Source organism: Archocentrus centrarchus, unplaced genomic scaffold (genome assembly GCF_007364275.1).
Source record: "Archocentrus centrarchus isolate MPI-CPG fArcCen1 unplaced genomic scaffold, fArcCen1 scaffold_24_ctg1, whole genome shotgun sequence".
Taxonomy (NCBI): domain Eukaryota; kingdom Metazoa; phylum Chordata; class Actinopteri; order Cichliformes; family Cichlidae; genus Archocentrus; species Archocentrus centrarchus.
Window position 1 is genome coordinate 2,483,725 of NW_022060254.1, and position 17,701 is coordinate 2,501,425.

General features: G+C 45.0%; 2 protein-coding genes across 2 annotated transcripts; one reads left to right on the top strand and one right to left on the bottom strand.

Annotated features, from left to right (window-relative positions):
• Window positions 1-245: 245 nt before the first annotated feature.
• On the bottom strand, window positions 246-6,985 carry cd68 (CD68 molecule). The gene is made up of 6 exons (XM_030723228.1): window positions 6,867-6,985; window positions 5,382-5,839; window positions 4,910-5,029; window positions 3,534-3,603; window positions 3,111-3,287; window positions 246-2,272 (listed from the first exon to the last, which is right to left on the bottom strand). Exons 1-6 carry the CDS (start codon window positions 6,913-6,915, stop codon window positions 2,133-2,135), a joined length of 1,014 nt encoding a protein of 337 aa, XP_030579088.1. The 5' UTR covers window positions 6,916-6,985; the 3' UTR covers window positions 246-2,132.
• A 5,344-nt stretch (window positions 6,986-12,329) lies between these two features.
• ing2 (inhibitor of growth family, member 2) lies at window positions 12,330-15,248 on the top strand. Its single transcript, XM_030723233.1, has 2 exons — window positions 12,330-12,602; window positions 14,079-15,248. The coding sequence occupies exons 1-2, from the start codon at window positions 12,458-12,460 to the stop codon at window positions 14,774-14,776; spliced, it is 843 nt and encodes a 280-aa protein (XP_030579093.1). The 5' UTR covers window positions 12,330-12,457; the 3' UTR covers window positions 14,777-15,248.
• The last annotated feature ends 2,453 nt before the right edge of the window (window positions 15,249-17,701 follow it).

The window sequence follows — 17,701 nt, forward strand, 5'->3', positions numbered from 1 at the left end:
CAACGCCGCTTATTAATGCCAGCAGCATCAGCTGATGTGTGATCAGTTTTAGCAAATGTTCCAGTCTGGCCTAAAGCTCCTTCATGTTCCATCACCTCCTGCCTCTGACACTCAGCTCAAACTGGGATCCATTAGGACTTTTTCTTTATGGATGACAGCTGATCCTCTTCCTCAAACATTTCTTCTTCAAACCCACATTTGCATGAGCGAAGCTGCTGTGATCTGACACCATCACAAGACACACATTTAGAAATATAATCATTCTTTATTTGCAAAGGACATAAAGATGAGGTGCAAAGTGCTCACACAGTGTGCACAGCAGTCATGTCATCCATCAGCCTGACACTAACACTGCTGCTAGAGCTGCCGTCACATCATCATCATCATCATCAAGTCCCCTTTTCATTACATCAACAAAAGCACATAAAGAATTATTAAAAGGTACAAAAAGTATTACTGGTACTGGATTATTAAAGGTTTTACTGAAGAGTTGGTTCATGCAGATACTGCACCTACTGTGTCGGTGCAGCTGGCAGCATGCAGACGGTTTGGCTTTCATTTGTTCACTTTTTGAGGCACGTTTCTCTGAGCTTTTCACTTCCTGCTTCAGAACAAGAGAAACTTGGCTGTAATAAGCTGTGATTACGTCTAGTGTTCTTAGATTCCCTTTTTCTTATTTTTAAAGCAAATCTACGGGTTCAGGAGGTTTGGGTGTCTCGCTCTTCTGTGCTGCAGTCATTTTAAACCTGCTGTTCAGCAGCGCGTCTGCAGTCTTACTGACCACACATTAATACATCCCTTTATTCGCTACACTGCAAGCACCTCGTCTGCCTCACATTCCAGGCCAATTTTAACCACCAATTAAGCTAACATAATGAACCTGCACAGCACACTACTGCCAACTGGTGGTTTGTCTGTGTCTCTGCAGAGCGACGCAGACAAACCACCATTGCAAGTACAAACCCTCACTGTGACTTTGGCAACCTGTGTGAGCTAAGGCATAAAGTCTTTGTGGAGCAGAGATCACATTTTAGATAGAAAAGCATCTGAGTGTGAAGACTGATCCAGGGTCAGCGCTCCCGCTCAGCCTGGCAGAGAACAGCGGGGAACATTTGTTTAAGGCTTTGCAGAGTCCAGAGGGCACTTTGTGATGATGGACTTTGGACATGTGCTGTGTGCTGTGTGCGCCATTAAAAACCTTATCAGACTCATTACAAGCCCACGTGGATGCTCCACCCCTGCACTGCATGAAAACATCAGGGACACACAGTTCGACAGAGCCAGACACACTCAGTCAGGACAGCAATAAAAGCGATTATTGATGATCCCTTCAGCCGATGATAGCTCATAATTCAACCACAGTATAATCACCTGTAGACATTAGATCAGCTCCCTTTTTATGAAAATAAAATTAACATGTGATTATTAAAACAAAACAAAGCCCCGCAACACAAAAATCCTTCAAGTTAACAAAAATAAAGTAATCCTGTCATCTGAGTCAGACTGCTCTAATTTTTAAAGTAAAGGTGATAATAAAAAAAGACTTTTAATTCACGATTGTAGAGTTCAGTGATGGTGTCAGCTGGACTGTGACTCGGAGGAGAAGCCACAGGACAGAAAAGTAACGCGAGTGCGGCTGGAAAAGTAAATCCATGACCTGATTCTGCTCAGGCACCAGGGTCAGTTTTTATCTGTGAAGACATCAGGGTGGGACACAGCTCAATTTATGCGCCAGAAGCACACAGATAAGCATGCCGGCCAATGGCACGGCAGGAAAAACCGCTCGGCTTTGTGTGTGTCGGCCTTCCTGTTTGTACGGAGTGTGGAATGTGCCACTTTTGTTATTTACATTTAACGAGCTCGTTCTTTAAAATGACGGACTTTAAAGTTTCACGTTGTTACAGTGAAGCTCTTCAAAGTGGCACACTCCAGCCTCCACATGCAGGAGCCTTTGGATAAAAACTGCAGCCAACCAGCAACCAGTTAAATGAAGCTACACAAGGACAGAAAAATGGCAGGTTAAGTTTTAGTGATGATGCCCTCCAACCCCCTAAAAAAGGTCACCGCCTCACTGACTGCGTGACCTGTCAGTGACTTTGCATCGTTTGCTGGCCAGCCCCCCCCTCCCCTCCTCACAGGGACTGGTAGCCCTCCATCCTCTTCCTGCGGCTCAACAGGTAGGCCACGACCACCACGATGATGAGCACCAGCAGTACGATTCCCACTGCAATGGCCACCCGGTAATCAGGCTGGTCAGCCGGACAGAAGTCAGCTGGAAAACACACACACACACACACACACTCATTTAAACAGCATATCACTTTGTTAATGTGAGCAGTTTTTTTTTTTTTTAAGGACTTTTTTAAGATTGTGGATGTTTAGGCTGAATGGAATCCAAACTATCCGTCTGCTAGCACGTATTCATCTTCAGCACCTGAGAAGTGAGACCGCTCTTTGAAAACATGCTCAGGGCTAGAACACGCTGAGGCCCTTCGTTTCCTTCCCGTCAGTCACAGACCTCTGCTGCAGTCACACTGTAGTTAAACCTGCTCTTCCTGACCTGCATTGCAGCACTGCACTGTCAGTCTGTCAGCAGCCTCACCCAGCTGCTCTCATTTCCACTGTTTGCAGCCGAAATGATGACATGAGAGAGTTCCTCAGATCTCCAGATCAATCAATCATGGATGGCTTATTGCATATTACGCTATCTACTGATGATCCAATAATGACACATCAGTTGGTAAAATATTGTATGGAGTAAATGACCAAAAATAAAATGACTGAAATTTTAATATCCCCATGTGGGCTGTGTTGTGTTAAAGTTACACACTGCTGTAAGAAATACAGTACCTGCAGACCCACAGTGTGACCTCACAGGAACAAATGAGAACACATCATTAACCTTTGCTCTCTGCCAGTTTTTTTTTTTTTTTTTTTTGCCCTTGTCTCTGTTTTTCTTTCCTCTCTCACCCTGAGCCTGTCATGGCGGGGGGGGGGGTGTCCTCCCCGAGCCTGCTCCGCCCATCTCTTCCTCTCCAGTCACTAAATGTTCGCTCACTCTTTGCTTCCCATCATTCCCTCTCCCACACTGACAGGATGGTTTCACTTACGAGAGCCAAAGTCGTTCTTGGTCAGGTTGAAGGCCTGCATCTGGTCATTAGTTATGTCCAGGTACAGGCCCTTGCCCATGTAAAGAGAGTCACTCTTGCAAGAGTACGAGTGTCCAATCTTTGCGGGGAACAGATGGAGGGATGTGTTGCTGCCACTGTAACGTGCATCTGTCAAACCTTGAAACAAAGAAAGAGCATTTTTTTATTAAACCGAGTGCAGGCTGAATGTTACCGGCATGACACTGACTCCACAGGTTTGGTCTAAATATAGCTGAACAGATAACAACAACAAGGAAGCTGCGGGTTCGAAAATACTTTTCATCTCTTTATATTTAACAGCCACCTGCACCTGGAGTAATGATCCAATTAGAAGAGTCCAAAGTTTAATCAGTGAAAATGTCAGGAAGCAAATGTTTGACTTACGTCCTCGGGTCAAAGGGTAGTTCAGGGTGAAACCCACGGCGTCAACGTAGACGGTTTTATTACCAACGTCCTGAGGAAATGTAAGAAAACAGGAATCACTTTTACCAAACTGCACATGATAAACAACATGTGGCGCTTGAGATCTTTGCTGTGTGTAAAGGTGAGAGCTTAGCTTTCGTGTCACATGCTGTTAGGGGCGCCCTGCTCCTTTAGAGCAGATAAACAGGTTGTTTGAGCGTGCGGGCATGCCGAGCTTCATGTCTGAGGCACAAAACTACTCTGACCGGTTTGATCACGCTTTACCGTTTGCCTCTGACCCCTGTACAGCCTGCCAGAGAGCAGCCTGCATAATAAACTCACTGCACCAGTCATAATAACCTGCACCGTCACAGCCTGGAACCTCTGGACTCTTTGGCCTACATGTCAACAACCAAACAACAGCTTCAGAAATCAATTCATGTTCATTTTTAAAGCTTTTAGTGAAAGTGTCTGATCTTCAGACAGGTTCTGCTTTTTTTTTTTCTTTTTAAATAGTTCAGCTGCTTCAGTTCATGCAGCGGTTACAGGTGAACAATTCTAGTAAGCTAACAGCCAAACCAAATCCAGCGGTCCTCCCTTCCTCCTTCCTCGGCAGGGATCGTGGTACAGAGTCCATATATTCAGCCCAACTGCTCCTCGAGGACACGGCATTTTCATTGATGTGCTCAATAGGACGAGCAGGCTGCCATCGTTACTTGAGTTGTGTTTTACTTGACAGTGATACATCAGCACTTTAAGCATTGATCTATGACTTAGAAAACCACTGAATGAATCACATGAATGCGGCAGGGTGAGGCAGTGTGATGTAGTTTCCCCATCACGTGGAACCTGGTAAATAAGAGCCACTTCTCTTTTAGCACTTCTCTAATTCCCTTAGACCAGCAACTCCAGCCTCACAGAGTTCCAGGTCAAACAAACTGAGGCGCTAACCTGAACATTTAGGAGAAAGCAGGAACAGACTTCTCTGGAAGTGTGATTACTGTTTGATGTGTCCGTTAGAATAATTAGTCGCCGAGACTTGGGAGCACGATTTAATAACAGAAACAACATATTCTGATCGCCTCAGGCCAGAGTAAGATATCAGTCCTGCCAAGGAAATTATTACTATGTCACCTGCATTAAGAATAATATTGTATCATCAACAATAAGAACAATGTAACAATGATAAAAGCAGAAAATGAATAATTGTAATAAGTGCAAAGTTAGGGTCATCATAAACAGACTGATGGGTTAACGGTGTTAATTTCAGGTTAAAGAGGACTGATCAGCTGATCTCAGCACCTCATTTAGTTCTTGTGACGCTGCATGTGTGACAGGCTTCGGGAAGACAAACGTACCCTGGTGAAGTTGAAGTTGATGAAGCCCTGTGAGAAGTTGAAGTAAAGGGTGACCCTGGTTTCATCACAGCTTCCATTTAGATGGGTTTGATTTGGCTGAATGATGAAGGTTTTATTGGCCTGAAAAGAAACAAGAGAGGAAGAAAGCACCTTTTAAACACACCAGAGCAGCAGCAGACTCTCTTTAGAGAAACTGTGGTTCATGCAGGATAGCCAGCTGTCCTCTGAGACAAGCACTGGACAGATTTGACCTTTGACTGCAACTCAACCAGGAAATCAAAACCAGCATGACAGCTAATCTTCTCTGACAACTGAATCACTGAAAGCTGAGTCAAACCCTTGCGCTGCATCAGACTCGTTATGATCTGTGGCTCACAGAACATCTGAATGCTTAACACTACTTTAGATGCCAAAAACAAAGAAGAAAATGAAGCTAGGCCTCTGAAATGAAGAAATATAATTTAGTTGTTACCAGTCGGATCTGCAGCGCCACCTTAGCCTTCAGGCAGGTCTTATCACCGATTGTGAGATTGTAGTCTCCTACAGGGGGAGTAGGTGAGGGCGGGGCTGCGGTGGTTGGAGCCAGGGTGGTGGTTGTAGTCGTTGTGGTGGGTTTTGGAGCCATGGTGGTCGTTGTGGTGTTTGGAGCCACGGTTGTGGTGTTTGGAGCCACGGTTGTGGTGTTTGGAGCCATGGTGGTCGTTGTGGTGTTTGGAGCCACGGTTGTGGTGTTTGGAGCCAAGGTGGTGGTTGACTTTGTGGTGGGTTTTGGAGCCAAGGTGGTCGTTGTGGTGTTTGGAGCCACGGTTGTGGTGTTTGGAGCCAGGGTGGTGGTTGACTTTGTGGTGGTGTTTGGAGTGGGGTTAAAGTCACTTGCAGGGGAGACCGTTGCTGAAGGTTTGGATTTCCTTGCTTCAGGCAGTGACAGCGCTTCAGCGACAAAGAAACAGAGACAGTCGGCACTCAGATGTACTTAATCCAGACTAAACGACCTCCCGTATAACTCAGCTGTATAGGCTTCATTATTGGTTTAAGTGGCTACTTATTCACACAGCAGCTTTATATTACTTTGAGACGGTGTCACTTGACAGGAAGTTAATGTGCTTTTGTTACCAGCTACTCAAACTACAGTTTGATGGTCAGCTGTAGAGGATGCAGATCACCCAGTGTTGGGTTATATAAATATTGATATTGGTACAAGTGATCCCTGCACATAAACCAAAACCATTTATTACCAAACAAAGAAAAAAGTGAGCTCAGCTGAGTTTTAAGGTGGAGCTGATATCTGAGCAGCTAGTCCTTTAAACAAACTCAGGAAAATGAGCTGACTGCTTTTCATACTGGCTTCAACTGATATGATCAAAGTCTGCAGCGGCTCTGACGGTTTGTGGTCATGCGTTTGCACCACTCAGCGGATCTGCGTGTTCGCACATTGGAAAGCGAAACAAAGCGCGTCCTATTCGCGCAGACTGCGCTGTTTGCGCAGATGGTCAGAAAGAAAGAGGCCTTTTTAAAATACTCTCTGACCTGCAGCAGGTGGGCTGTATGACAGAAATACATGAATTCAAAGTCTACAAAACTGCGTAAAAGAGCCGCAGAGGACGCTGGGAAGCGCTGGATTTCGGCTCATGTTCATCGGGTCTATTAAAAACAACAGCTGTCGTCTGTCAGCACACACGTGACTCAGTCCTGCGGAAATTTCTATTCCCTGAACAATCCCGGAAGTGACCGTGAATGCAGGTCCAAAGAAACTGCGTTTATCGCTAAACACTCGCAGGGAGACTTTGGTTTGTTGTTTCTACATAAACCCGCACAGACCCTCTGTACGCTCGGCACCCACCAGCTGTACCAGTAACCCAACGACCCGACAAAGTTTTATATTTTAAAATCTATTCATCATTAAATATCAGTAAATTCATTTATTGGTTTTAACGTCAGAATAGTTTTCGCGCCTTACCTGAGAGCGCGAAGCACGCGATCAAGACGAACCCAGCAGTCCTCAGCATGGTGACGGTGTCGGCGCGGCGGAGGTGCAGCTGCTCTGGAGCGCCGCTGCCGCGAGTCCGCCTATAAATACGCCACCTTCACACAGCAGGAAGTCCAACCATCAGCGTTTTAAAATAAAAGCATCCGTGTGGAGATTTCGCAAACACTGGTTTCACATCAGTAGTGAATATGTCGCGCGTGTATGTGATTACAGTGATTTCAGAAGAGATGTAAATTATTTAAAATTTAAAATTAATTAAACTGTTTTGAAGGATTCCATTGAGTATTTGATTCAAGTCAGTTTTCGTCGTTTCAATATTATAGTGCAAACCCCAACAACCCCCACCCCACCGTCCTGTAACGGGAGGAGACCCCGGACAGAACCAGGCTTGGAACAACCTGATACTTAGGAATTACAGAAGTCCAGCCTACAAGTATACAAATAAGATTTTTTTTCTGTATGTATTAAAGGATAGAAATTTTACATAAGAATGTCCTTGGTGTTATCACTGTTTTTTTTTTTTTAAGTTAATGAATAATTAAGTTATTCCATTCAGTATAATGTGATGCGTTTTCTTCTAAATGTGAGTCTTTGAGAGTATTTTAATGAGTGAAATTAATGGTGTTAGATGAGCGCAGGGCTGAGGAGAAGCTGACATGGAGAGACGGTGATGAATAACTACATTATTACCATAGGAAGGAGGGGGGAAGCGTGAAGGACGGATTTTATTTTGAAAATCTCAATAGAAAGAATAAGTGCTGGTGCGTATTTGAAACTTAACACGCAGGGATTGAGCCACAGCGAGGAAACGAAACCAACATGACTGCAGGGAGGAGGGAAGCCGTGGTCCCGCAGAGCACAGAAAGGTCGCTGAATAAAACGAAACTCAAGAGTTCCCCAAGCCTCACAGCTACACCCACTGCTGTTCAATCACAATATCATTATCAGTACTAATACTAATACAGCAGTAGTACTGGTAAGAAGTTGAGTTGTAAGTAGTAATAGTAGGCTAATAGCTCTATTATTATTACTACTGGTAGCTACTAATACTGCAAACAGTAGAAGTGCTGTAATAAAAGTACTTTTTTGAATTAGTAATATGAATAGTTAGCGCAATAGTACTGTAATAGTAGTCGAAGTTGTACTAGTATTTATAGCAGGTGCAGTAATAGTACTGGCGCCATTATCAGTACAAAGAAGTAAACTTAAACAAAGAACATGTATTTAAACACAGTGTCACACACAGGGAACAGTATTATTATCTTTAGTAGTAGTAGTAGTAGTAGTAGTAGTAGTACTGGGAGGGATGGTAGGTAGCTGTGAGATCAGTGATACCAGCGCTGTGGAAAAGCTGCAGTCTGAGTGGTGCGAGTTACAGCTGCAGAAGAAGAAACAGTGAAATAGCAGAACAGTTACATCTGACCTAATAACATGATTAACGTTTACTAATATGCTGTCGCTGCTAGCATAAGTAGACAGAGCACGTCATGTGACAGAGCCAGAAAGAGGAAGTAAGTTGGTTCCAAAACGCACCCAAAGCAGGTGGCTGACAGTGACACCGCAGCTCATCCTCGTGACTCAGGAATGCACCCGAACATGTTTGGACATTTACAGAAACGCTGCAGTCACAGGTAACCGCACAAAAGCCTCAGTGAGGCCGCAGTATACCAACACTGTCTGTGCTTTCACACACACACACACACACACACACACACACACACACACACACACACACACACACACACACACACACACACACACACACACACACACAGTCTGATGGATGCATCAGCAGCACCTCAGGGTTTGGTATCTTACCCACAGAGACTTTGAGACACTGACCCTTCTGACTGTAGGCGACCCGCTCTGCCACCTGAGCCACAGCCGGCCCATTACAGCAGCAGACGTCACATGACTGTCGTATCAGTTTCTTAATGATCAGAAGTAGTTGAATTGAACTATTAATTCAATTCAGGTTCATTTATAATCACAACAACAGTTGCTTAAAGGTGCAGTCAGTCCTTTATTTGTTATGTAATAGAAAACAAAGAGTACTGTAATCATAATACAGTGTGTAGTTACAGCTTCTGCTTCTAAGAAAGTTTCACTGCCTAACAGCAGCCGGCCGGTCTAAATGTAAAGTTTTTGACCTGGCTGGCTAAAATATGTTTGTCCTGCCACAGCAGCAGGATTACGCACTCAGCTGACTGCAACCCACTGACATCTAGTGGTCACACTGTACACACTGTAACTGTAAAGACAAATACTGTGATTCTCAGAGCTTTTATTCATCACTCCTGCTGTTATATATATATATATATATATATATATATATATATATATATATATATATATATATATATATATATATATATATATATATATATATATATATAAACCAATCCCAAAGAAGTTGGCATGCTGTGTAAAATGTAAATAAAAACAGAATATAATGAGTTTTCAAATCTCATAAACTCATATTTTCTTCATGATACAGCACAGATGGATGATCATGATCTTCAGCCATTCAGACGGCACTCCGTTAAAAACAGGCACGATTGTGTCGTGGATATCAGCCCTTAATAAAACAAAGTTAAAGTTAATGTTGGAGAGCAGAACTGAGTTAAGTCCCTCTAAATGTTCAGAAACAGAAGAATCTAAATCATATCTCATGTGACGAGCTGCTGGTGAAAATACATTAATGACTTCATGTTGCTTTTGTCAGCTTTAGCAACTGTCAACAATACATCACAAATCATCACATTTCCTTACAGTACAGCTGATGTAAGTAACACAACGAAACTTTACAAACAAGTGACAGTGTAACATGTCTTCCTGAGCCTCATTTCAGTGTAGTTTTAAGTGACATTACACCTGGACTGGCGTTGAGACCATCCAGCTGCAGGAGCGTCCTTTGAAACACCTCAAAAGTTTTATTCCAGCTCTTTTGGCGCGTGTCCGTGCGCCCCATGAGCAGGACACAGGCTCTGGATACGCCTGCATCTTTCAGACCTTCTCGTCCCACAGTCACGATCCTGATCAAAGGTTTTGGCATCTTCAGGGGTAATATCCCACCATCCTGGCATAAGTGGGTCACAGTCAGTGCTTTAAGTCATCATATTTGCTGTTAGAGTAACAGAAAGTATGAAGAGAGCCTCCTCCTCCTCTCTGAACGACACCACGAAGCCATGAGAGGAACCTCTGTTCTTCTTCACTCAGGCTCATTCTCTACATGACAATTAAATATGTTAACTGGATCCTCCACAAGGTCATTTTAACAATCACACCCAGATTTACTGATCTTTAATATGTTTATTTTTAATCTAATAATTCATCATTTAGTTGCCTGGATGAAGCCATTACAAATTCATTAAACACTTTCCAGTTTTAATTATGTATTATGCTTTTATTATGCATGAGAAAACCTCAGGTAAAAAAAAAAAAGAAAAAGATAAGTAATGTTAGTGTTTAACTGAAACTGTTTAAGTTCAGTGTTCACTCTCTCTGTTCTCACTCGCCTGAACTACTGCACAAATCATCAAATAACCTAATAAAAAAGATTTCCCATTTTGAAACAAACTGTTACATTTCTCCTCCAGCAGCACGTTTTATTTCCATGTGTGCAGCTCCTTCTCAGACACCACAGACTGTACTTTCAGGCTGCACTTGTCCAGGTTTACCATGAATGGTGAATTCTACCCTTCTGCAGCAAATATAAACAAATGAACTTTTCTTCAATGCATATTTTTAGATTTTCAAGTGAATGCACTTTGAGTGCCGGAGTAGAAAAGTGCTACATGAGAACTGAGACATTTACCATCATCTGCCTCCATCTCCCCCATCCCAGCATCCCCCTCTGTCACACCAACCCTCCGTCACTGCATCCACGAACCTCTTGACCTCCAGCCTGGCAGCTCCATCTTCATCATCCTTTTTCCAGAACATCCTCCTCCCTCCACATGTCCAAACCAGCTCAGCCTTTCCTCTCTGTCTCTGACGCTGTCCCTCTGATGGACTCATTTATTTTCCACTTGTTTCCATAACTGAGGGACAAGCAGCAAAGCTGCAGCACCCAGAGTGACTGTAGGTTTCCTTATTATATCATCGTAACCTTTTTTCCTCTCAATGCCAGGCTATGACAGTCCCTAGAGATGTCCGGTCAAAAGTTGTGAAATATGGCACACTTCCTCCTGAAAGTCTCATTATCATTCTCACCAGGTCATGAGTCACTTCCTTCAGCACTCTAGCCTCACCATCGAGGCAAAGTTGGACATGTGTGTGACATTTGTGGCCGTTTTTGGAACTCGAGGTACTGCTGGAATCCTTCAACACACCCTATGAAGTAATTTTCCACCATATTGGACTTCATGGAAATCCTTCGACAGTTTTCACAGGTCACAAAGTTTGTCCAGTGTTCACTAAAACTGACTCAGATCATTTTCAGTCTGAGCCTCACAGGCCTGTTGTGGACGGCTGCACCAATAAGCTTATAAAGAGAACGGTAAATGGCCTAGTTCTTATATAGCGCTATTCTACTCTAATCAAGCACTCAAAGTTCTTATACAACATGTTTGCATTCACCCATTCACACAAGCACTTCCATGCATATCTAAGCTAAGTGCTTTTATTGTCTAACATTGGTTCAGTATCTTGCCCATAGATACTTTGGGATGCAGCCCGGAGCAGCCGGGAATCGAACCGCTAACCTTCCGATTAGTAAGTGACCTGCTCTACTAATGCTGAGCAGTCTGTGAACAGCCAGGCTTTCCAGCAGTGGTCTTCTGTGTCTCCCCCTCCGTGTGGAGGGTGCTGATGATCACCATCTGGACAACTAACAAGTCATCAGTCTTCCACATGACTAGAACCAAGTGAACTTAACTAGAATTAGATTGATGTTATTCATATTTTTAACTTTCAGAATGATCATTTAGGCAAACTCAAAATGAAATATTCTAATAATTTTATTTACCGGCTGTAATATTCACAGCATATATCGGATACTTTAACAGCATCATTCGTGCATAATGTTTCTCTGACTCTGAACGTTTGCTGTGGTTTGTAGGCTGCACCCTGACTTGCACATGCTCAGTGAAACCATAAAATCTGTGCTTTAAAATGAACTTCTCTAATTCTCTGAATTGCACTCGTATATCTGAGATTCTGTCCAAACACAATGAGCGTCACGCTGAGGCTCAGATGGTGAAACTGGCCCTTAGATCCTGCCGCTGCTTTACCTGAAACATTAGGACAAATTCGGGCTCCGTCTAACCTCCGACTTTAACTTCCTCATTGGTTTAATTTCCCGGGAAAATATTATGATAATGAGGTCATTGTCCACCAATCCCAGCGCGCCAACCCCAAATGGACACGCCTTCGATGACGATAAACGACAGGAAGCTATACAAAACCATAAAGGGAAAATACTCCCGCATGCGCAGTGGCTTTAGTTTTGTTTGAAGTGAACTGCCGTAGAAGCTGTAAAGTCGCCCCGCGGTTGGTTTCAGCAGAATACCCCCGTGTTTCCTCCTCAGACCTCAGTGCCTCTATGCCTCTTAGACACGATGTTGGGCCACCACTTCCCCACTGCCGACAAGTCGCAGCAGCTGCTCAGCTACGTGGAGGATTATCTGGAATGCGTGGAGACGCTGCCGCTGGATATACAAAGAAATGTTTCCCTGCTTCGAGAAATTGATGCAAAGTATCAAGGTACCGTGTTTTCCCTTTCCCGATCTCTCACGCGCGAATCGATTTACCGAGCATGAAGGGCGCGTGCTGAAATGGTGGAGCAGGCGCGAGCCGTGGGTTCCCATTTTGCAGAGAGCTCCGGGTCCGTGGGCTCTTCCTGTCTGAGTTGCGGCTGCTGCAGCCCGGCGCGCTGTTTGTCTGTGTCCGCTCATGTGAGCACATTATGACTGCCCTGCTGCTACTGAATGTGACAACAATAATCCACGAACTGCAGACGTGTTTGTTTTTTATGAAAATCAGCGCGTGAGCGCCGAGCTTCGCACGCGCTGCGCTCGGTATTAATCAGAGGAAACTTGAGTGTTTTGTCAGCTTTAAACAGGCTGCTGCTGCGGTGGAAACGGAGAATAAAGGTGTGCGGGGCATCGATCACTGCGGACATGTTTGATGCCCGCGGTTAACATGATGGCGGTTCATAAGCTGCGGAGATTTTCTGCACAACAAAGAGGCGGCTCGGCTCACTCTCGCCCTGCTGGCCGTGAGCTGCTCGGTCATGAAGTCCTCGATCAGGGCCCGGAGCCCGGCGGCTAACAAAGCCCTCGGTGCCGGGAAAGCCCCTCTTTGTTGCCTCACGCTGGCGCAGAGTGAGCGGCAGAGGCTCCCCGGCACCTCCGGCCGAGAACACGACAGACGTACGATTTCAGGTCGATTTTAGGCAACACTGAGCTCCACGGAGACCGAGCTGCGGAGCAGGACAGCCCCTCTTCTCGCTACATGACTGTCGTCATTTCCTGCTGGCAGGACTCCGCTGCGGCTCCAGCTGCACTTTAATAAGTTTGCAGAGTGCTGAAAACTGGCAGCGAAAACGACAGAAAAGCGTGGAGGACATTTCGAGTCCAGTGTAGTCACACAGTGATGTTCGTGCCGGAGCGTGGAGCTGCGCGCTCACCGTGTTTGCAGCTGGCAGCGAGCAAACCGTTGTTGCCTCAGTAACCCTTGTGCGTGTTTCCCATCCCCACTGTGACAGTCCACAGCATCGCTCGCTTCAGCTGTTCTGCCTCAAACGCGGATGTCACTGAAAGGCATCATCTGCAGCTGCTCTCATTTCATTGATGTCGCGAGTTTTCCGGTCGCGTCACGGCTCCTCAACAAACTCCAGACTCAGCATTCCATGACACACAACCCCAAAAGTCACCTCATTGTCTTCTTGTCCTTTCCAACACAGTGTTGGGTTTTTACTCAACATTACCCAATATGATTTTTAAAGAGGCCGGTAATATTCAGCTGTGTTGGTCATTAATTACTTATCCAGCAGAATGAGGTGCAGGTCATTTATTCCGGGTTACCCCCAGACTGGGACACAGTTTCAGATCTTGTGGGCTAATTTTGTTGTTCACAGCTAAACAAATTCAGAGGGAGGAGTTTTTTTTTTCTCTATTGTGCAAATGAAGTGATTTTATTTATTTACTCGTTAATTATACTGTATTCTGTGCGTTACAGAGGTGCTGAACGAGGTCGATGAAGTGTTTGAGAAATACAAAGGGGAGCAAGATGCGGCTCAGAGGAAACGCCTGCAGATCCAGCTGCAGCGGGCGCTCATCATCAGCCAGGAGCTCGGTGATGAGAAGATCCACGTCGTGACCCAGATGACGGAGCTGGTGGAGAACCGCTCCCGCCAGATGGACTCTCACTCCCTGTGCCTCCAGGAGCCCAGCGAGGCGGAGCGGCTCACCACGGAGAGGCGTTCCAGCATCCAGGAGTCCCCGGCCCCCGAACGCACCTCGACCCGCCGCCCGCGACGTCAGCGCAACAGCGAGAGCCGTGACTCCAGCCACCAGTCTGCCAATGGCTCTCTGGATGACCCCGTGGAAGAGCTGTCCCTCCCTCCGCCCCGAGAGAAGAAGTCCAAGTCTGCGAAGAAGAAGAAGCGCAAGGCCAAACAGGAGCGAGACGCCTCACCGGTCGACTTCGCCATCGACCCCAACGAGCCCACGTACTGCCTCTGTGAACAAGTGTCCTACGGCGAGATGATCGGCTGTGACAATGACCAGTGCCCCATCGAGTGGTTCCACTTCTCCTGCGTGGGGCTCACCTACAAGCCAAAAGGAAAGTGGTACTGCCCTAAATGCAGGGGGGACAACGAAAAGACCATGGACAAAAGCCTGGACAAGAACAGAAAAGACCGCAGGTCCAGGTAGTGACCCCCACCTGGAAGCTGCGTGCAGCCTCGGGGGTGGGTCCTGTCAGTCGTAGTTGAGAGCACTTGTGGTGATGTAAGAGCACAATCGAACACCGTTAGCAGCACTTAATATTAATCAGGGGCGGTTTGGGAGTGAGCGCGGGCTGACGGGCTCGCCGGGTGCTGCAGGGAGTCCAGCTGCTGCGAGAACCATCAGCTTCAGCCTGTTTGAGTTTTTCCTTTTGTGTATAACAATAAGTGAATTCATTTTAACCTCTTTTTAACTCTGGACGACGTCCACGTCTCTGTGGCCACTTTCTTAATTGTACTCGGTGACTGGAATCATGTCTTACAGGACCGGCTTCTATAACCTACACGTGTTTATAAGAGTGATATTTAATGGAGGAGACGGCTGCTGACGAGACACCGGATGTCATTTGTGTTTTCACCAGTTCACTAATGTGTCCATTTCTTTTTATAATCATTAAAACAAAGTATAGTCATTCAGTTAACTTTCATTTGTCCTTTGTTGAGGGCTGGGGTGGACCAACAAACACAAATCTGACCACATAAAAAGATGCAGTTTTTGTGCACGCTCACAGCCTCCTGCAGCTTTCTGGACTTTGCATGGATGCCTTTCTGCACCGCCTCAGGGCTGAGGAGGTGTTCTCATTATACAGGCTGTCCATAAACTTTAAACATTATTACAGAGCCAGCTGATGAGGTATCTTAATCAGATTTGATCTATGCACTCACCAATGTTTTTAATCCTAATAAGTCCACCTGTACTGCTGCCAGTGAGAGCTACTGCAGTCAGCAGTACACAAGAACTTGCAGTTGTACAAAGTGCGGCTCTAACAGGCACTCGAGCCAAACGATGAACCAAGACAAAAAGAGTTTGCAGTCATATTTGGGACTGCGTGTTTGTGGGTTCCTAAAATACTCAGACCGGTGGAGTGGAAGGGGCGGCCTCATTACTCGACCGCCTCGTTCACCAGATATCACTCCCCCGCACTAATTTCTGTGAGGTCATGTTAAAGATATCACTGACCTAAAAGGTCACCGATGCTGCTGTCACCATTGAGGATCTGCTACAGTGATCATGGTAAGAAACTGAGTATCATATCGATGTGCTTCAGGCAACTAATAGTGCCCATACAGAGGTGTATTAAAGAGGCAACAGGACATCATGGGCAGCCTGTCTTATTAAATATCACTATGAAGGGATCAACTTATTATTGGAGGAATGTTTATTGGAACCATTCCTCTGCTAAAAGTAGGAATGCCATATAATGGTGGTTAGCACAGAGCTGCGGGCCTCTGCTTCAGAGCTGCTGGGGCCTCAGTGTGAATATCCTCTCTGTGCCTGTGCAGGTGAGACTTCATTGTTGTAGACTGAAGTGCTCTGAAAATGCAAATCGTGGTCTGTAGAGCCATGTTTGTAGTGTGCCTATCCTACGATGGTATATCTTTAAAAAATGCATTTAATGACCTCAGAAAACCACACTTAGATTTTAAAAAGCATATTAAAATAGATGAAATAATTAGATTAATTGGGAACTGTGTGGCATGGTTAACTGTGACGAGCAGTTTCATGGCCGTGCCTGTTCCTCATCCTATCATCTGCTTTCTCTGGATCCACAAAGACACAGTGAAGCTCCTTCTGACCTTCTCTAACGTCTCCATCAACACTCTCAGAGCAAACATCACATCTGTGGAGCTCTTTCTCAGCATGAAGCCACGCTGCTGCTCACTGATCATCACCTCTGTTCTTAACAGAGCTTCAACAACTTTCCCACATCTCCATGGCTCACCAGCTTCATCCCTCTGTAGTTCCCACAGCTCTGCACATCAACCTTGATCCACTTTCTTCATTTCTAGCATGCTTTTTATTGTTATTCTCTTCCTTTGAATACTTTCCTGTACTGCCTTATTCCTCCTCCACCCTCACTCGTTTCCTCTTCTTGATGCCCAGAGTCATCCTACAGCCTACCATCTGATGCTGCCTAGCTACACTGTCTGCACACCACCCTGGGGTTAAGCTTTGGCTGCAGAATTGAGATGAAGAAGCAACAGATTTATATGGAACACAAGTGAAAGTAGGGGAGGTGAGAGTGAGAGGCTCCAACAGGAAAGAGCAAATAATTATTAGCATATTAATCACAGTAATTTGAACAGTGCACTCTTTATTATGTCTGCCTTCATGTGGAGGTTACCTTAACACACACACTGCTGCAGATCAAACACACCCGTGTCTCAAGGTACACAAGCCCAAGGTGGTCACCTGGCTTAGGCATGTCCCGATTAAGCATCCACGTGATGCCTGACTCCACCACACAAGTCACATGACCCAAAAGCGAAAACCCCACAAACTGTTCATATTCTGTTTAAAAAAAAACAAACAGATGCACACTGAAAGAAACACGAAGTCTGCGGTTCAAACTAATTAGTGACATAATCAAAGGCCATCAAATCCAATGCAGAAAAACATTTATACACACTGTAATTACAGTGCTCACTCTCATAAGTCCAACAGCAAAAGTCATTTTTCTATTGATTATTTTGAATTTACCATATTTACAAAGTTTTTTTTTTTTTTTTTTTAAACTTGCAGCCATGATCTTTAATGCATCACTTCTTCAGGAGCAGCTGCAGAGAGGAATGTGACATCCACACCCCAAATCTCAGAGATCATGTGACCCACTTCCTTCCAAGAAGTAGTGCAGAACCTAAAACTGTGGAACCATGGATCCATGTTCTCTCCAGCAGGAATTCTCTTCTTTCTTCTACTCAGTGTTCTTATGTAATTAGTTGAGCTTTAATTCACTGAGAAAGCCCTGATATGATTTACCTCTGACCTTTCTATTATTTCTGGACTTGTACGCACCAGAGAATACCTGAATAAGCCCTGATGTACTCTCACGTGGGCTTCCTTCAGCTTTAT

Excerpts from the sequence above, each read along its gene's own strand:
- cd68 (XM_030723228.1), bottom strand. The coding sequence starts at position 6,915 with ATGCTGAGGACTGCTGGGTTCGTCTTGATCGCGTGCTTCGCGCTCTCA. Across the intron at positions 5,030-5,381 it reads TGGCGCTGCAGATCCGACTG|GCCAATAAAACCTTCATCAT; the intron begins GTAACAACTAAA and ends GTTTCTTTTCAG. Across the intron at positions 2,273-3,110 it reads CAAGAACGACTTTGGCTCTC|CTGACTTCTGTCCGGCTGAC; the intron begins GTAAGTGAAACC and ends TGTGTTTTCCAG.
- ing2 (XM_030723233.1), top strand. The coding sequence starts at position 12,458 with ATGTTGGGCCACCACTTCCCCACTGCCGACAAGTCGCAGCAGCTGCTC. Across the intron at positions 12,603-14,078 it reads AATTGATGCAAAGTATCAAG|AGGTGCTGAACGAGGTCGAT; the intron begins GTACCGTGTTTT and ends TGTGCGTTACAG.